Source organism: Halichoeres trimaculatus, unplaced genomic scaffold (assembly GCF_033239565.1).
Source record: "Halichoeres trimaculatus isolate MK-OKI-2021-1 unplaced genomic scaffold, fHalTri1.1 fHalTri1_scaffold_17, whole genome shotgun sequence".
NCBI classification, from domain to species: domain Eukaryota; kingdom Metazoa; phylum Chordata; class Actinopteri; order Labriformes; family Labridae; genus Halichoeres; species Halichoeres trimaculatus.
The window spans coordinates 2316069-2333296 of record NW_027437195.1 but is presented as its reverse complement, the minus strand read 5'-3'; the positions used below and the strand labels follow the sequence as shown (position 1 = coordinate 2333296).

The 17228-nt window shown below is 41.1% G+C and overlaps 1 protein-coding gene across 2 annotated transcripts in view; it reads right to left on the bottom strand.

Moving 5' to 3' along the window:
• syne3 (spectrin repeat containing, nuclear envelope family member 3) overlaps window positions 1–17228 on the bottom strand; it is a 68768-nt gene that overhangs the window by 26874 nt on the left and 24666 nt on the right. For both annotated transcript variants that reach the window (XM_074692085.1, XM_074692086.1), the window contains 2 exons: window positions 16237–16373; window positions 194–368 (listed from right to left, as the gene is read on the bottom strand). In XM_074692085.1, the coding sequence (XP_074548186.1) occupies window positions 194–368; window positions 16237–16373 (312 nt within the window). The remainder of the gene's footprint in view (window positions 1–193; window positions 369–16236; window positions 16374–17228) is intronic.

Here is a 17228-nt window from a genome sequence, read left to right as displayed (position 1 = left end):
TGAGGAAACCTGAGGTGGTTTTCATCAGGTTCTTGCTAAAGTTTCCTGTAAGCATGTTGAGGTTTACAGTCACAGCAAACTAAACAGTTTTATATTTTATATTTATCTTTTTCCTGTCACCTGTGTCAAGCTTATCTCTGCCATATCTTTACACTGTAGCTAGAGGATCGTTGAAGAAAAATCTGTGTTTTACCTCGATGTTCTGCACGAGCATGGCAATGTGGGAGAAGTCGCTGACTTCAGCAGAAGCTTCCAGAACCTGAGAGACCATGTGGCTCCACTGGGTGTAAACTAGCAGGGGGTCCTGCAGGATGTTCCTCAGCCCGGACTCTGACTCTGAGCACAGCCTCGTAGCTCTGCACTTCACACTGCAACACAGAAACACACAGGAACACACTCAGCACGTCCACAAAGCAGAGAAGAGCTGATTTTCAAACGCGTGAAACATGAAACAACAACCGAATAAAAATGATTTAGTATTTTAGGATTGATAATTACTAAGTTTAACAGTTTGATAATGTACTGTAGTTTGACTGTGAACATGAAATCTGTTTCTGTTAATCATCATTTAAACTTCCTCTCATTAGTTATTCTCATATCATTGTCATAACCTCGGCTCCAAACCAACTTTTTCATCAGCTCCACTGAGTAAAACCTGGATTCAGGGTTTCTCCAGTTAATATGACTGATTCACAGTCAGACCTTTTTAACTGAGGCTAATACAGAAACACACTCACAGAGGCCCCTGGTGTCCCAGCGTAAAGTGTGACCCTGTTAACTGGAGGCTGTACGCCGACAATCACTGACACGTTCAGCTGAAGGTCTCCAGTTAGCATGGTCACTCATTACTCCAAAACATGGGTAGCTCTGTGATAGTCAGAACCATTGGCTGTTTCCCAAACCACATGCTCCACTAGCAGTCCTCCTGATTTGGCTGAATTCAGTTTGTTGTACTCAGTATGCAAAAACTCGCAAAATCTGCAGTTTGTCAAAAATCCTGAATGTGATGTGGGGAAATTTCTCAGTATGCAAAGACCAGTCTATCTGTCATACTGTTTCCCGCAATGCACGGTGCTAACACTGTTTGTCAGTGGGGATGGTAGGTTTTGGTGAATTACTGCCATCTACTGGAATGAGTCGGCATTGTAACTACAACACAACAACACTAACGTTAGACAGTGTGTGGGATAGAAGTGAAGTGATGTGAAAGAAACTCTGTTAAATCTTCCCACTTCTAGTCGTACAGAAAGGTGTTTCCTGCGGCAAATTCAATAAAGTCAATACAAACCACTAATTCACTTTTTTCAACCATACTGGATTATGTGTACGGTTTTTTTTTGAATCTCAAACCGTTTTCTTCCCTTGCTACATTTTATTTATATTTTGTTTACCTTTAATTTTAAATTATCTGTTGTTGTCTTGTTCCTGTATCTCCAAGACTGATTTATCTTAAATACTGTATCTGGCAATCTTTTTGCATGTTAATAACTAAAATGTCCAGATGTACCCATAGTTTGTTTTATAAATTCATACTAAAGACAGAGCATACGACATGCTACATTCTCATGTAGTATGTAGTAGGTGGTTTGGAGAACAGCCATAAACTGTAGAAAAAAAAAATGCTCAAAACTGCTCCCCCTGGTGGCTGGCTGCAGTATAGGTCAAAAACTCTGGCTAACCAGCCATTCCAGATGAGCTCTGGTCAAACTTTAAAAAATAAAAACACCTGATAGAAATGTTTCTCTCATCTGTATGCTGTGGTGATGTGAAGATATTATTGCACTGCGTTGTGTTCAAGTCCTCTTTTTTTCTGAAAGTTTTTTTTATTAGTTACTAAAGTTTAAAAACAGGATTTTACATCATGTTCAACAATGATTGTGTAGTTTCTGTGTAGTTTTTTTCAGGAATAGTAACATATGTCAGGAAGGAGAGCCAAAAAGAGATTAGACTCTTGAAAGAAAAAAAATGTAATTGTTAGATTCTCTACAACACAGACTCTGGCTGAACAGTTAATCAAATTTGAACTGATATCGCAATATGATAGAATGCAATTGCCAAATCACAAAGGCTGCAATTTAAATAGAAAAAAAGATTCTTGTACACAGACCTGGAGGGAATACAATAACTTGTACTTGTTCTTCCTCAAAACTTGCAATGCTGTTTTTTTTCTGGCGAAAAACCTGTGAGCTAAACAGATCCGCAATACAATGACTGTGGCTGGCAGAGCCACACCCTACATAAGAGAAATCTGAAGTTTTGACTTTTTTTTTTCTAGTGGCCATAATCTTCTTCCGTAATACCCCGTGTTCACTTTGTTTTGTATCCTTTGTGAAATTTTACCAACCTCCAGTTGTCAGTCAGAGTAACAGTGTTCCTTTTTGATTTTCAGTTAAAAAGTGCAGGAACAAAATGTTTATAGTTTGACGGTTTCCTTTGTCGTGTTGGTCATACTATAGAATGACTAAGTGCTTCTGTTTCGTAAATAATGCAAAAGATAAATGTTCCCCCCAAAATTGCAAGCTGAATGGCAATCACAAAATTGGTCTAAAAAATTGCAATAAGATTATTTTCCAAAATCGCTCAGCCCGGCTACACAGACTGGCTGCACAATGGCAGTGCCCGTAATGGGGGTATTTTGGCTCCAAAACCAACAATGGTAAAAGATAGAGCCACGCTGTCAACTCTATACAGTCTATGGTCAGAGCTCAACAGGAGTTGAGTCCACAGAGGAGTTTTGTTCCCTAGAACAACCAGACATTTCTGTCCTGCTTACAGTTTAGATTCATAATTTAAAGAAGGACAGATCATCTGAATGAACGGAGCTGCCTCTGTAGCCAATGCACACATCAGCAGGCTCAGTGAAAGTCTTCAACACTTTCACATTTGCAGGATAATAATAAACCTATCCTCATGAGTTTAGGTGTTGAGCATCAGTAGGGGTCATGTGGTAGCTTGTCTTCATTACGAGTGCTTGTTTTATCTTCCATCATGCATTAAAGGTACTTCACAGAGAGTTTTAAAGTCTTTATCCACAGGAATATGAGGTTGGTCGCAGCCGGAAATTGTTATTCAAAGCATGGATGTTTTATTTTTCAGTGTGAAATCATGTCTGGAGCCATTGTTTGAAAGAGGAAAGTGTGTGGAGCTCCAAGGCTCTTTGAGGAAATCTTCTCAGTTGCATTCAAAGCACGGTGAGACTCAAAGTGACCAGACTGTGAGGAGATCAATAAACCCGCTGAGCTCCTCCACAGAGACCTGACCCCAGCCGCAGTGAACATTTCAGGGGGAGCTTCAAAACTGAAGACAGAAAACATCAGAAGACGCTCGACTCGCACCGGGATAACGTGGGTCATCAGGGTCTGCAGAGCTTTAGTAATCCCTGTGAGCTCCAGTGCATTCTGCCAATAAAACAGCATGATTGTTTTAATAATAGCATCACACCTCATTTCACCCACAGCCTGACATACAGGGCACAGGGCTTTCAGAGGAACTCAGGATACGGCTGGCAGGGTGCAGAGAGTTTAAGACGCCTCTTTCAAGCTTCCTTCACAAAACGCTGCCTCATCAGGAGCAGTTTGCTGGTTCTTTCAACTCATTGAACAAGGTGAAAGTTTTCCCCTGCTGTCTTTTAGTGTCAGCTCTTACTGACATAGTGCCAGCTGTTATGGTTTCAGATCTTTTCTAAGAGGAGATTTTGACTGGAGCTACAGAGAAACATTTCTTCACTGGTCTCCAAACCTGCCACTAGGGGGCAGACTGGGACTTTTTCTTGGTATTGGACTGTGTGCCTGGGGACGAGAAGTGAATAACTCACAGGCTGTTTTCCAAACCGCCTTTTACACTAGCAGTGCTCCGGATTTTAGCCCAAATTCAGTCTGTAGGAGTCAGTATGCAAAAAATCTTGGAAAATCAGCAGTATGCTAAAAATCCCAGATCTCCTACTGATCCAGGAAGATGTCTCAGTATGCAACAGACCATTCTACCTGGCACACTGTTTCCCACAATGCACAACTCTGTTTGTCAATGCAGGTGGCAGGTTTTCGGTGAATTACTGCCATCTACTGGAATGAGTCGGCATTACAACTACAATACAACAACACTAATGTTAGATGGTTCGTGGGGTAGAGGTGAAGTGATGTGAAAGAAACTCTGTTAAATCTTGTCACTTCAAGTTATAGAAGAGGTGTTTACTTCAACAAATTTATCAAAGCCCATATAAACCAATAATTACCTTTTTTAACCATACATGGATTATACAGAAGTGGTTCTTCTATCGGCTTTAAAAATGTATATATATTTTTTCAAATAAAGGATATAACTTTTGGTGTGGGATTGGAAATCAAATATGATGATTCTGCTATGATATGATTAACAAATGAACTAAAATGTCTCGATCTACCCATAGTTTGCTTTTTACATTTTTAATAAAGGTTAAGAAAAAAACGAAACAAAAAAAAACAAAAACAAACATCAGCTGTAGTTCTGCTTTCCGAAACTTGAAACCAGACTAGTATACAACAAAACAGACCCAACCGACTACAAACTACATTCAAAAGTAGTGGGCAGTATGCAGTATCTACTACGTACTACATTCACACATTTTATATAGTTGGTTATATAGGCGATTTGGGAAACAGCCACAAAGCCTGATCAGATGAAATGACCTCCATCTTTGACATGGTCAGATCCTGCTCACCTGCTCCCCCTGTGGACAGGTTTACCCACATCACATTTCACCCATGTACACTGCTGAACGAGCCATGACCTAACTTGTACCAGCGTCTGCACCATAGACTGTATATAGAGTGGACAGCGTGGCTCTGCCATTTACCATTTCACAGTTTTGAAGCCAAAATTCCCCTGTCACAGGCGCCGCCATTGAAGCAGTTGTGCAGCCAGAGTCTGCGCAGTAGGGACTGTGAGGGATTCTGGGAGAATCTGAGTGGAGCCGGGTGACAAAAAGAACATATATTTTTTCTTTTGAGAGTCTAATCACTTCTTGACTCTGTTCTCTACATATTTTACATTCCCCCAAAAAATACACATGAAAGGAAGCTGTCAATTGTCGTTAAACGTGACGTTAAATCTTATTTTTAACCTCTTATACCAAATGACAGCAAAACTTTCAGAAAAAAAGAGGACTTGAATACAAGGCGGCCAAATTATATCTTCAAATCACCACAACAATTGGACATAAGAAACATTTCTACGCTGTGTATTCATTTTTTAAAGTTTGACCACAGCTCATCTGTAATGACTGGAGAGCTGGATTTTTTGACCTATACTGCAACCAGCCACCAGGGGGAGCAGTTTTTGTGGTGGCCTCACTTTGAGCCCAGCAAGATGATGTCCGTTTTTTTTTTTACAGTCCATGGTCTGCAGCCAGACTTCTCACCAAGACAGGTCACACCCCTCACATTAACGCTGTCCTTACTTCACTGCAGCAACTTCCTCCTGAATCAGAATTGAAAGGCTTCACATGACCTCAGGTAGCTTGTGAGATCAGCTGCATTAGACCTGTTTAACCTGCAGGACACCCATTTGTTTGCGACCAAGCTTCAGCCATATTTGCTCTCCATAATCAGAGGGAGTTGACTGTTAAAATCAATCCTAAGACTTTTTTTATGACACATCAGCCTTTGAACCTTTTTATTAAACACAGTTAAAGCTGCATGTGTACTTTATTTCAAACTGATTTATTTTTACATGTGCTTGTCTCTTCAAAAACATTTCTGCAGAGCACTTTCCCCCTGTCTTGAAACGTGCTGCACAAAATAAAGCATAAATTTAAATACATATGGTTGATTTTTGGAGCACAGAAACACATGGAGTTTATGCAGGACTGCCACTAAAACAGATGCAGCAATTGGAGATTGTAGATATGATTACAGCCAGAGGATTAGTCATGATTATTTTTCACTAAATTATTCCACAAAGTGATCTGTTATTGTCTTTTTAAAACAGTGAAATACCAGATAAAGATGAGTCTCTCTGTTTGAACGTCTGGTTAAGCTCCGAGACTGCTGCTGCCCTTTGAAGTTTGGATAATACTCGCCTGACTCCTCTGAGAAACTTTTTGTTCAGTATTTGAAGTTCTTGTATTATTTTCTGCAGCTTCTTTGGAGGATTAGGGAGAGGCTTCATGCTGCTGTTTGTTTTCAACACTTTTTTTTAACGCTTTGGTCATTCTTGAAGAATCCAAATCCTGTTTTCAGTCCAGAACAGGAACAGCTGGATATAGCCGAGCCTTTAGGATTTAAATGTGTTTTAACAGTTTTAACTGCTGCATCCCTCGTCCTATAAGATACGGCATAGCTGAGTTAAAACTGCTCAGTTTCACATTTTACAGTCTTATTTATTTATTTAGCAGACGCTTTTGTCCAAAGTGACATACAGCACAAGCAAGAATTTAGACAGAAGGAAAACCTAGTTAGTGCGACAACAGTGCTTCAAGTTATTCGGCTGCAGGTGCTGCCATTAAGTGCAAGTTTTATTTATTTATCTATTTTATTTTATTTTATTTATTTAATTTATTTATTTATTTATTTATTTATTTATTTATTTAGTTATTTATTTATTTATTTTTTGGGGGGGGGGGTAACAGTAATCAACAAGCCAACTGCATGCAATGCTGCAACTGTCTACCTCAATCTTCATCAAAATTCAGTAATAGTGCTAAAAAAAATCATAAGAGCTGAGTCATAGACCCTCTGACTCATTCTCCCCCTGAGGGCAAAGAGGAGAAGGGTCAGCTTAAGTGCACAAGTGTTCCCTGAACAGATAAGTTTTCAGACTTCTCTTTAAGTAGAAAGGGACTCTGTGGATCGTATAGAGTTAGGTAATTCATTCACCATTTGGGAACAACAGAGGAGAAGAGTCTGGCTAGTGATTTGGAGTCGCACTGGGCTGGGAGCACCAGGCGTCTTTCACAAGCAGAGCGTAGTGGACGAGAGGGAGTGTAGACCTGGATGAGGGACCCCAGGTAGGCAGGAGCCATTCTTATCAATGTTTTAAAAGCCAGGAGAAGAGCTGTGAATTTGATTGGAGCTGCCACTGGAAGCCAGTGGAGAGAGATTAACAGCTGGGTGACATGTGCTGTTTTGGGCTGGTTAAAGACTAGATGTGCTGCTGCATTCTGGATCATCTGCAGAGGTTTAAATGTACACGCAGGAAGGCCTGCTAGGAGGGAATTGCAGTAGTGGATGCGTAATATAACAAGGGCCTGTACCAGAAGCTGTGTGGCCTGTTGAGTCAGGTAGGGTCTGATCCTCCTGATGTTATCGAGGGCATATCCACAAGACCGGGAAATTGAGGCCACATGTAGCTTAAAGGTCAGCTGGTCATCAACCAGGACACCCTGATTTCTAGCAGAGTTTGTGGCACAAGTTGATTGGAATCAAGCAGGACACTGATCTGTAGTTGAACCAAGGAACAAGCAGGAAGGACAATGAGCTCAGTTTTGGACAGATTTAGTTGAAGGTGGCGTTCCTTCATCCATGTGGAGATATCAGCCAGACACACTGCTAGCTGAGCCGTAACTGTTGTGTCATTAGGAGGAAAAGACAGGAATAGCTGAGTGTCGTCAGCAATTGCTAAAGGTGTGGTCTGCAGGAATTTTCATTACTTGTTAGTAAAAACATTCAAACTGGGCTCTTGCTCTTTGGATCAGTGCTTGTGGCAACTCACACCCACAACCTCTGACCGTGACTACGTGAACACACTCACCACCCCAGCAACCACCTGTACCATTATGTTCTTACGTTAGAGAGACTTGAGAGCCGTGCACCTGACTTAGTATGTAAGTACAAGCTAATCACGGGTTAGCAGAAGGCTAACTCACGTCGCTCTTCGTCCTGTGCTGCTCCCCATGTTCCTGAAAGTGAGTGAAAGTGGAGCCAAGCTTCACCCTCTTTGGAAAAAAGCTTTATCTGTTTGGTGTGCTGTGATTGGATGGTATAACCAACACTTACTCTCTGCCCAGAAACGTCCTGACACAAGGGGGTTCAGGCAGACACAGACACTGACACACTTGTACAGAGGCTTGTAGGAGACAACTGAGAAGGATTATTCCTGTAAAAACTGAAGTTTTAATTTTTAGGAAAATCCTGCAGACTCTACCTTTAACTGCTCCCCCTGAAATGCACACACAGTGTCACACACTCATCACTTGACAAAACCTCCCCATAGACAGGTAGTGTACAAAATGAAGGGGGGGGGGGGTTGTCTGTGTTTCTTGTGGTGGTTGTAACATTATTTTTCCTAACTCTTTATTTGCTTTATGAAGGCTGCTGGTCCCTGTGTGTTTGCACTAGAGAGTGACACAAGAGCGGATTTTTACTCCTGTCCCATCCCACTCCAGAAAAAAATCCTGTCCTATCCCAATTCCGGGACAGAGTACAAAAAATCCTTTCTTATCCCACTCATGGTAAAACAACTCCCAATCTTGTACAGTTCCCATTTTTTTTTAATTTTTAGGCAATACATTGAATAGGATTTGATTTTCTCCACATATTTTTATGTTTACCGTTAGCTTCTGGGAAGTGTAATTCTTTTCACTTGTGTTACGGTGTATTGGAAAAAATCTACAAAATGGCGGCGCATGTCACGTGTTACATTTTATCTTCCCCACTGGCTTCTGCTCCCGTCTGCTCCCTTTATGCTGTGCCATCCTCATCCCATGATTCATTGTAAAGTCCCCACCCTCACACAACAGTAGAGGAAACACAATGATTCCCTTTTCTCCACCCACTGTGATGTTTGATGCACAAAATTTTGTTCTATTACACTGTTATAAACAACACTCCACCTTATTTCATCATCATTTTTTCTCCACTGTGGTGCGAGCAGCACTATGATATGACATTATGCTGTTAAAACCAACATCCTGCCTTCTTTTATATAGTTCATCAATGTTTTATTAGAAGCTTTAAATACACTATTCTTTGAAACAAGTATTTGTCATCAAATAGCTTTTTCCAAAAACCTCTCTTGGAAAAAGGGGGTCATCTACAGCACTTCCTCACGAGATGAAGGACACTTGACCAGGCCACCTGGGAGGAAAACGTGCTACACTTGATAATAACCTGACAGCTTTATTTTTTATTGTTTTAACTGTGTGAGATCCAATCTCCTGCAAACACTCCTCTTCCCCTCAGAGCCCCGGCATAGTAAAGCCAGCTCTGAAGAACAGGGACTGTAGTGTTTGGATGGGTAATTACAGATCAGACTGAACAAAGATGACATTTCAATTCCCCCACGGCTCTGCTCTCAGGCCTCTTCATACTCCCTCTGCTGCAAATTATAGAGAACAATAAAATCCAGGCTGTAATTACTCAGGGGGATGCACTGATTTGAATTATGACATCACCTGGTGCCAAAATCCTCAACTACAAAACAAAAATAAACCTGGAACGATTTGTTTGGACTCGGAGCCAGAGAAGGCAATTTATTTCTGAGGACGCCGTCTGATTTTTTGTTGGATTTTTGACATTCTGTTCACACGGATGCAGCAATCAATGTCTGAAATTCTGTGACAAAGAAAACAGAGATGTGCTATCTGTGGCTGTCACAGGGCTGTAATAAGCCTGTCCAATTACCTCTGTGTGCTCCCTCTGGCCAAACAGCTCCTGAAACTGCAGCACCCCACCTCCCTCTGCAGCAAAGCCCACAACCTGAGAGTTCAGACCAAAGCTCAACCCCAGGACAGCCAGAGCTGGCATTTTTAACCCCTCCCTGATGGATTCTCTCTTGTTTTCTCGCCTCTTGCCTCAGGTTCAGCCTCTGCCTTAAGCCTCCGCCTGAGGGGCAACGAACCAATGAGCTGCTCAAAATCCTTAACCTCATCCTGAAACACCAAAACAGGCTGAGCAGATCTACAGAGCCTGGCTCTCTTTAAGAATGCAGAGTGTGGACAGGGACCCTCCTGTCCCTAAATCAGAAGGATGAGAAAACAAGCTACAGACATGAAACATTTAAACCCTGCAAGCATTCTTACCTCAAGTTTGTGTGCTGAACACTTAACCATGTTTTCATCGTCACGTAGCATGGCTGCCTGAGAGACGATCAATTTTAAAAAAGCAGGGAGCTTCTACGTGCCGCACATTCAATCAGATGAAGCCTTGGATTCATAAGCCGATTAGCTAAAGCTCCAGCTAGCTAACAAACCATGGAGTCAGGTCAGTCTCAAAACTTACAAATGCAGACAGAAAGATTTTTTTGATTCACACACAAATTTGTGTGGCATTTTGAGATCTTCTGATTAGGCATAGACATAACCACTAGACGCCACGGCTTTAAGCTCAAGTCCGTTCTTATATTTTTTTGTTTTTTGTACAAAAAGGTTACAGCATTCATATCACTTTTCACTATTATTCATATTATGCACTATTATTATCAGTTATTCATTATTATCCACATTACCCAGGGTTGTCACGAGACTAAAATTTTCAACTCGATACCGATACTCAGGAAAATATTCGATACTCGATACTATTTTTGATACCACAAGGATGAAAAAGAAAGAACCTAATATTCAAAAGAAACATTTTTATTAACAAAAAATGCAAATATAACCTCTGTTGCAACATGTAACAATTAACAGTACCACACACATAACAAATAGTTGTGTAAAAAGAAAGTTTCAGGCCTGAGGTAGTGCAAAAAATAAATAAAATAAAGACATTTTTACAAAATTTTTGCCTGATTTATGCACTGTCCACTAAAAACTGCCCTGAGACCCACTTATGGGCCTCCAGCCACAGGTTGAGAACCACTGCACTAGTAGAATGTATTTGAAGCTTGATCCTTAAAAGATTGCTCACATCATGAACAATATGTGACCCAGGGAACCTCAGGATGAATTTATCATTTAGAAAACAGTGAGTGAGTGAAAACAGCAGCTCAGATGGACTGATGATCAATGCTGCATTTTGATTCATCAAAAGGTTGACTCGTCTTTTTTAAGTCTCTGTGTTCATTTAAAATGTGCTCATGAGCTATCAAGACATAGTTTGAAATATAAAATCACACAAAGTGACTGACGATCTCTCGCTGTCTGCTGGGATGCGTGTCTATCTGCGCCTTTACGCACGCCGGCACAAAGAGGAGCGCGCGTACATGGAAAGTGAAAGTTTAAGTTACACAACCATCCTATAATTATGTTTTATAGTGGTTATATGGTATTTCTTGGGGGTTTCTAGTGGGTATAGGGTGCATACCTGCATATCTTGTATATTATACAACACGACCTCTGCGTCCTCTGTGCTCCTGTGCCTCTGACTTGAGCGTGAGAAATCGGAGGTGTGGCATGAGTGCGGGTGAAACCGTCCAAATGTGTGAGTCTCACGGCGAATGCGTGACAGTTGGCAGCCCTGTTTATAATCATTAACCTTACATCAGCCTTTAATCGCTCGTTGTGGCTAATGGCTAACAATTATTTGTGTCCTTCGGTTTTCCAAGCTCGTTAGCCTCGAAGGCAAAATACCTCCAAACAGCACTTTTACCTTTTTCATTTTCGACCAAAACTGCTTGATTTGGCCCGCCTGCAGCAGCACTAGCAATGGTGTTTTGCATCACGGGGAGGGGGAGGGTGCCTGCTCTCGTGTGTGTGAGGAGGCAGAGAGAGGGGGGCGCAGCGTCAGCGGCTCGGCATCGGGGGTGGGGGGGTAGTACCGATACTTTTGAAAGTGAGTATTGTATCCGGATACAACATTTTAATATCGATACTTTTTTAAGTATCGATACTTTTGACAACCCTATTACTCACTACTGATTAATGTTCAGATTTTAGTTGTGATTTCACTGTGAAGTACATGCGAATGTTAGCGTTTCTGTATCCACAGATGCAGCAACGCTAAAGCGATCACATCAAAAACATCCCTTTGAATCTACGTGACTGTGATTGGCTGAAACGGAGGGAGAAATCTGATTGTGCACTTTCCCTGCTGAAAAAAAGCATTTGTGAATCTAAGCGCATCAGGGGAGTCTAAAAAATCCACACACAAATGACAAACGATTCGTAAACGCAGACTCAACAGTTTGTATATAAAGGTTACAAGAAAAAAAAAGTAAAATTTATTTGTGAATTTCTATTAAATTTGTGTCCAAATCAAAATTAACCTTGTGAATCTTTTTAATTGTGGATTATTTTTTACATCTGTGAAATCTTCTGTGTGCACTTGTACATTTATAGGCTCATGTGACTCCATATCCATAAGAAACTTCCCAAGTGAATGAGAGTGATAAAAATGTTAGCTTTCTTAAAGAGGCTATGAGGAGTTTGAAAGTCATCTTGAAAGAGTCTCCCTTCTAGATATATGCCTGATTGTAATCCACACATTACAATGAGATTATCAGCGCTAATATTGCTGGTTTCAGGTTATTTTAAACTGCTACTTTTTCGCTTCCAGGTCAGGCCGACCAGGACTGGATTGATTTATGGCACATCCAGGTCTCTGTGAAAACACCACGCAAGAGAGAAGAGAGATCTGTGATTTATCTTTTCTGAAAAAAGATTTCTATGAGTACTTTTGAAATGATGGTGGACAATGGAGCCTAAGGCTACTTTTCTGATTCATTGCTCCAATTGGATTTTTGTGTTTGGCTGTTCAGATAACACATGTAATCTGACCTGACTGTAGACTATGATGTGAACAGCTCACGCTTCAGAAGTGACACACATGCTCAGTTTAACATTAATGACATCACGCACAGCACAGTGTGATGAGGAGCAACCAACACAGAGCAAAACTGAGCTTCACAATGCTGGAAAGTTTGTTTCCATAACGCAAAACCTGATGTTACAGCTGCTCACCTTGAGTGAGCTCTTATTAAAGTAATTATGGCTGTATTTTATTTATTATCAACCTTAAGGCGGACACACTCTCTTGCACTGGGGTCTCTCCCGCACTGGGGTCTCTCCCGCACCGGGGTCTCTCCCACCGACCCTGCTGATGACAGATTGCTGCTAGATAGCTAAACATCTCAGAGCCATAGTGTGACTTAGTTTTGTCATCTGTTCTGAAGTTTCATAGTTTGTCTGAGGGCAGATCAGACAGGAGCAGATGGATCTCTGACTGACGCTGTCTCGTACAAAAGAACAGCAGCGCGTAAATACACACGGATGAGATGGACAGCAGTGGGTCATCGGTGTCTCTGCGTCCTGTAAACTGTTATTTTAGCCTGATTAATCTGCAGTGTTAATAAACTAAGTTTGTTAGATATAATAAACACGTACAATTCATTTACCTTTATCCTGTATTGTGTGTGTAATTAAGACGCTAGCCCATCGCCCCAGCGCTCTCTCACTTTTTCTCATCACTCGTCCTTTTATGCATTGTTTAATCAAGCTTGTAGCTGGATGAATAACTAAAACTCTTTATTTTTAAAAAAAAAAGCATAAGTACATAGGTACACTTTTTTTCATCATCATGTCTATATTAACCTCTAACTATGTTCTGTCCATGAAGTGACTTTGAAAACATTTGTCCTGAGGTAAACTGCTGTTGTAGAATGACGTCATCGGATATGTATCTGATTTAATACCACATTTGAAAATTGCCTGAATCTGATTTGAAAAGGTCAGATTCAATGCGACTTGTGCTGTTCACACTGTCAGAAACAAATCAGATACAGGTCACATTTGACTGCAGTGTGAACTTAGCCAACTTATCAGACAGGAAAGAGACAGAAGAGAAGAAGAAAGATAAACAGGAGAGAGATAGAGCACAAGCTAAAGGCTAACACAGGGTCTCAGTTGTTTGTGCTAATGTTGACTCCAACCCACAGTCAGCAGTTATTCTGCAGTGGTCTGTTCAAACTTGAGAGTCTATCAATAAAATGAAGAGTGAGGTTACGTTAGCTGTGATTGGTAGATGACTGGCAGGACATAACCAGGATTCACTAACGTTACACGTTACAGACATGTCTTAGAGCACCGGGCTGAGAGCAGAGCTAAATATAAACCGCTACTTAACAACTTAAAATCTGACAGTGTTTACTTGTTGTCACGTTAGCCTACAGATACGTCACAGCACCGGGCTGATGATGTCACTACAAACAGCCAGCGACTACGTTTGCTTGATGTCACATTTTAAACTGTAGCGCTTCATAACTGTACTGATATATACCTTACTTCGGCACGTTGTATCCAGTAAAAAATTGTCTTGAACAAAGAAAATTTATCTGATCCCATAATTCACTACAGTGTGCTGACTCCGGTTCAGAAGGTGGCGAGGGAGTGCAATTAGAAAATATCCTCTTCAAAGCATCTTTGACAGAGCAGGTATCTGCAGGGAAAAAAGTCTGTATGGAGAGCAACAGCAGGAGGAACACACCCCAGTGTAAAGATGTGTAAGGAGGATTTCTTTTGCTCTAAGTACAGAAACCAACATGAAGAGCAGCTAACAACCTGTTCAGGATCAAAATTTAACACTGAGACACTGACCTGTTGATGCTGAGTCACTAAAGAATAATCAACATTCAGATTTCCTGGAAATGATGGCTCCACCTCCATTCATTAAATAAACATCTTTAAGGTAGTTATCTTCCCCTCCTGAGATCAGACCTGACAAAGCTTAGCTTTTGACTAATCTGCATCCTGATGATGTTATTTCATCAAACTTAAAATCAGTTTGTGTTTCAGCTTCATCTGCTGAAGGAGGACAGAGAGGAGCCTCTGTGGGACTTACTGTTTATGACTCAGACTCACCACAGACAGAGGAACAGGCCTGACTGCGGGATGTAATAAACTGAGAGACATCTCTGGATGGGTGAATTTTGCCTCTGAAAATCCCATCTGCAAACAGTGCAGCGCACAGAAAAGTACATCTGGGCACATCTGATGCCACAGCTTTATATTCTCTTTGCACCATTTACCTTCTCACAAAATGACACCTGTTAGACAGAAACATGAAATGTTCTGGCACATGAACTCTCTCCCTGAGTTTCTCACATTCAGAAGCTGAATTTGTTTTTAAATCAACACACAATAACAATTATTTCCCCTTGAAGAGCCCTTGAAGAGCCAGAAAAATGAAAGAGAAGGTGCCATTGCCAGGCTTGCCAGAGTGTCTGTAGCAGCAGCTCTCTTTGTGTTGTTGTCTTCCTCTTTTTTCTTCTCTTTTTAGTTATTTTTGTGTTTGTAGGATGTCATTACTTTTTATGTCTAATTTGTTGGTCATTGACAACAAACTGGTTACATTTACAGCGGTTAATGGTGTGTTTTTACTTTTTTCTTTTTGCTCCTGTGTGTGTTCCGAGATTCTTCCTGTAACCATGGTTGCATTGTTTACACAAGAGATTTCACCTGTTAGCAGCCTGTAGTGTGTCAATGCTAACTGGTGCAAGGCCTGATGTTTCCCCACAAGGTGCGGAGAAGGAGGTGAAGATGACGTTCTGGTTCTCAGGTGTGAGCTAAGAAGTGACAACATGGACCTGTCCTTCCATTCATCGTTATTGTAAACGTAAGACCTATCTCCAACAAGACGGACAAGCTAGCCGTGCTAACCCAGCAATAGAGGGAATACCAGAAGGCAGAGTAGCATCATGCTATTCACAGACATGGCTAACGGAGCTAACGCTGGACACAAAAACCAGTGGAAGCTGACTGGACAATTATGGCTAAACTCGTCTCCAATGGACTTTTTTTTTTGATGACACATATTATTCTGTTTATATATTATTGAATTTTTTCAGACTATTTACTGTATTTTACTTTCTTGTTTTGCTGCTGTGACTCCGAATTTCCCTTTGGGGATTAATAAATTCTATTCTATTCTATTCTATTCTATTCTATTCTATGTTTCTTCCCACTCTAGCATTACCTCAGTCACCTATGTGTAAGGCAACAAATTGAAGTGTCTGGATGACATGGGGACACATGAAGCTGTTTGATGAAACTTGATCTGTGTTCGACACAGGCTTTGATGGATGTGGGTCAACGAAAACTTGAGCCTTGAACCTGAACTTAAACCTGAGTTATTTATTGTTTTTAGTTTTAATCTAACTTTATAAGACATGCTGCTAAGCCTCTGAGCTGTTTAATGAACACATGCTTAAAGGCATTTGAGCGAAGTTAGGTTTAAGAAATTTTATTAATTAAAATTTTGATGCTAATATATTCACTTTTACAGCAACTGAATAAATTCACTCCAAATATCAGTTATCAGCCTCCTTGACTACTAATCAGTATTGGTATCAGCACTGAAAGAACCACATCAGTCTTTCTCCATCACATACCTCTGATGCTCTTTGACGACAGCCAGGACGTCGTCAGAAAGGTGTCGTGAGTCTTCTGAGAACCTGAAGAGCTCCTTGAGCTGTGCTTTCAGAAGTTCCACCTGGGACTCTTCTCCTGCCAGAGCGTTCCTCACACCCTGCAGACATGGAGAACAAAGGCACTGTTAGACACAGCAGAACACCACAGAGACAGACTAAACAGTGTGCGCTCACATCAGACAACCCAGAGGTTACTCCACTGAACTGTGTGAGCTCTAATCGACTGTTTCCACTCAGCCTGTGGGCCATCTGTAGCTGATACACCATCCTCAATTATTCCTTGCACTGCTGCATCCCCCAGCAGGAATAAATCCACTGCTGGAGGATTAGAAGCTCCTCCATGTTTGTAATAAATACCTCCTAATAACAGCACTCATGACTCTGGCACATTAACCCGTGAACAATACCAGGGCCCTGGAAGTGACTCATGGAGAGCAGACAGTACACAGGAGCTAAACAATGAGTAACCAGTGAAAATCACAGCGAGCGGATGTTAATTGGAGAGACCAAATGATGCACATTCACAAATGTTTCCATTAGCTGCAGCTGTGTTAGCGTGGCTGTTGTACATCAGAGAAAAAAGGGGCATTCACGAATCTAACAACTGATGCAGCCAGATCTGTGCACTTTCATCTTCATTTTTCCTGACGTTCAGCACGACCCCTCGCTATGTTAGGAAGTTATTATCCAAAATAGACGTGTATAGAGGAAGCTGAATCCAGTCTAAAACTGTGCCTGAGCTCAGTGACTCATTAACGCCGGTGTCTACTGAATAAATAACCCAGTTAGAAAGAAATTCACTGTGTGGCTCAGTGAGTCATCTCACCCTGAGTTATTGAGAGAGACACACCCTGACTTCCTTTATTAGAGCAGATTCTCAGATGGGAGAAGTGACAACAATATACAGCTTTTGTCATGTGAATGTCACTTCCTTTTTTAACAAGGTGTCAACA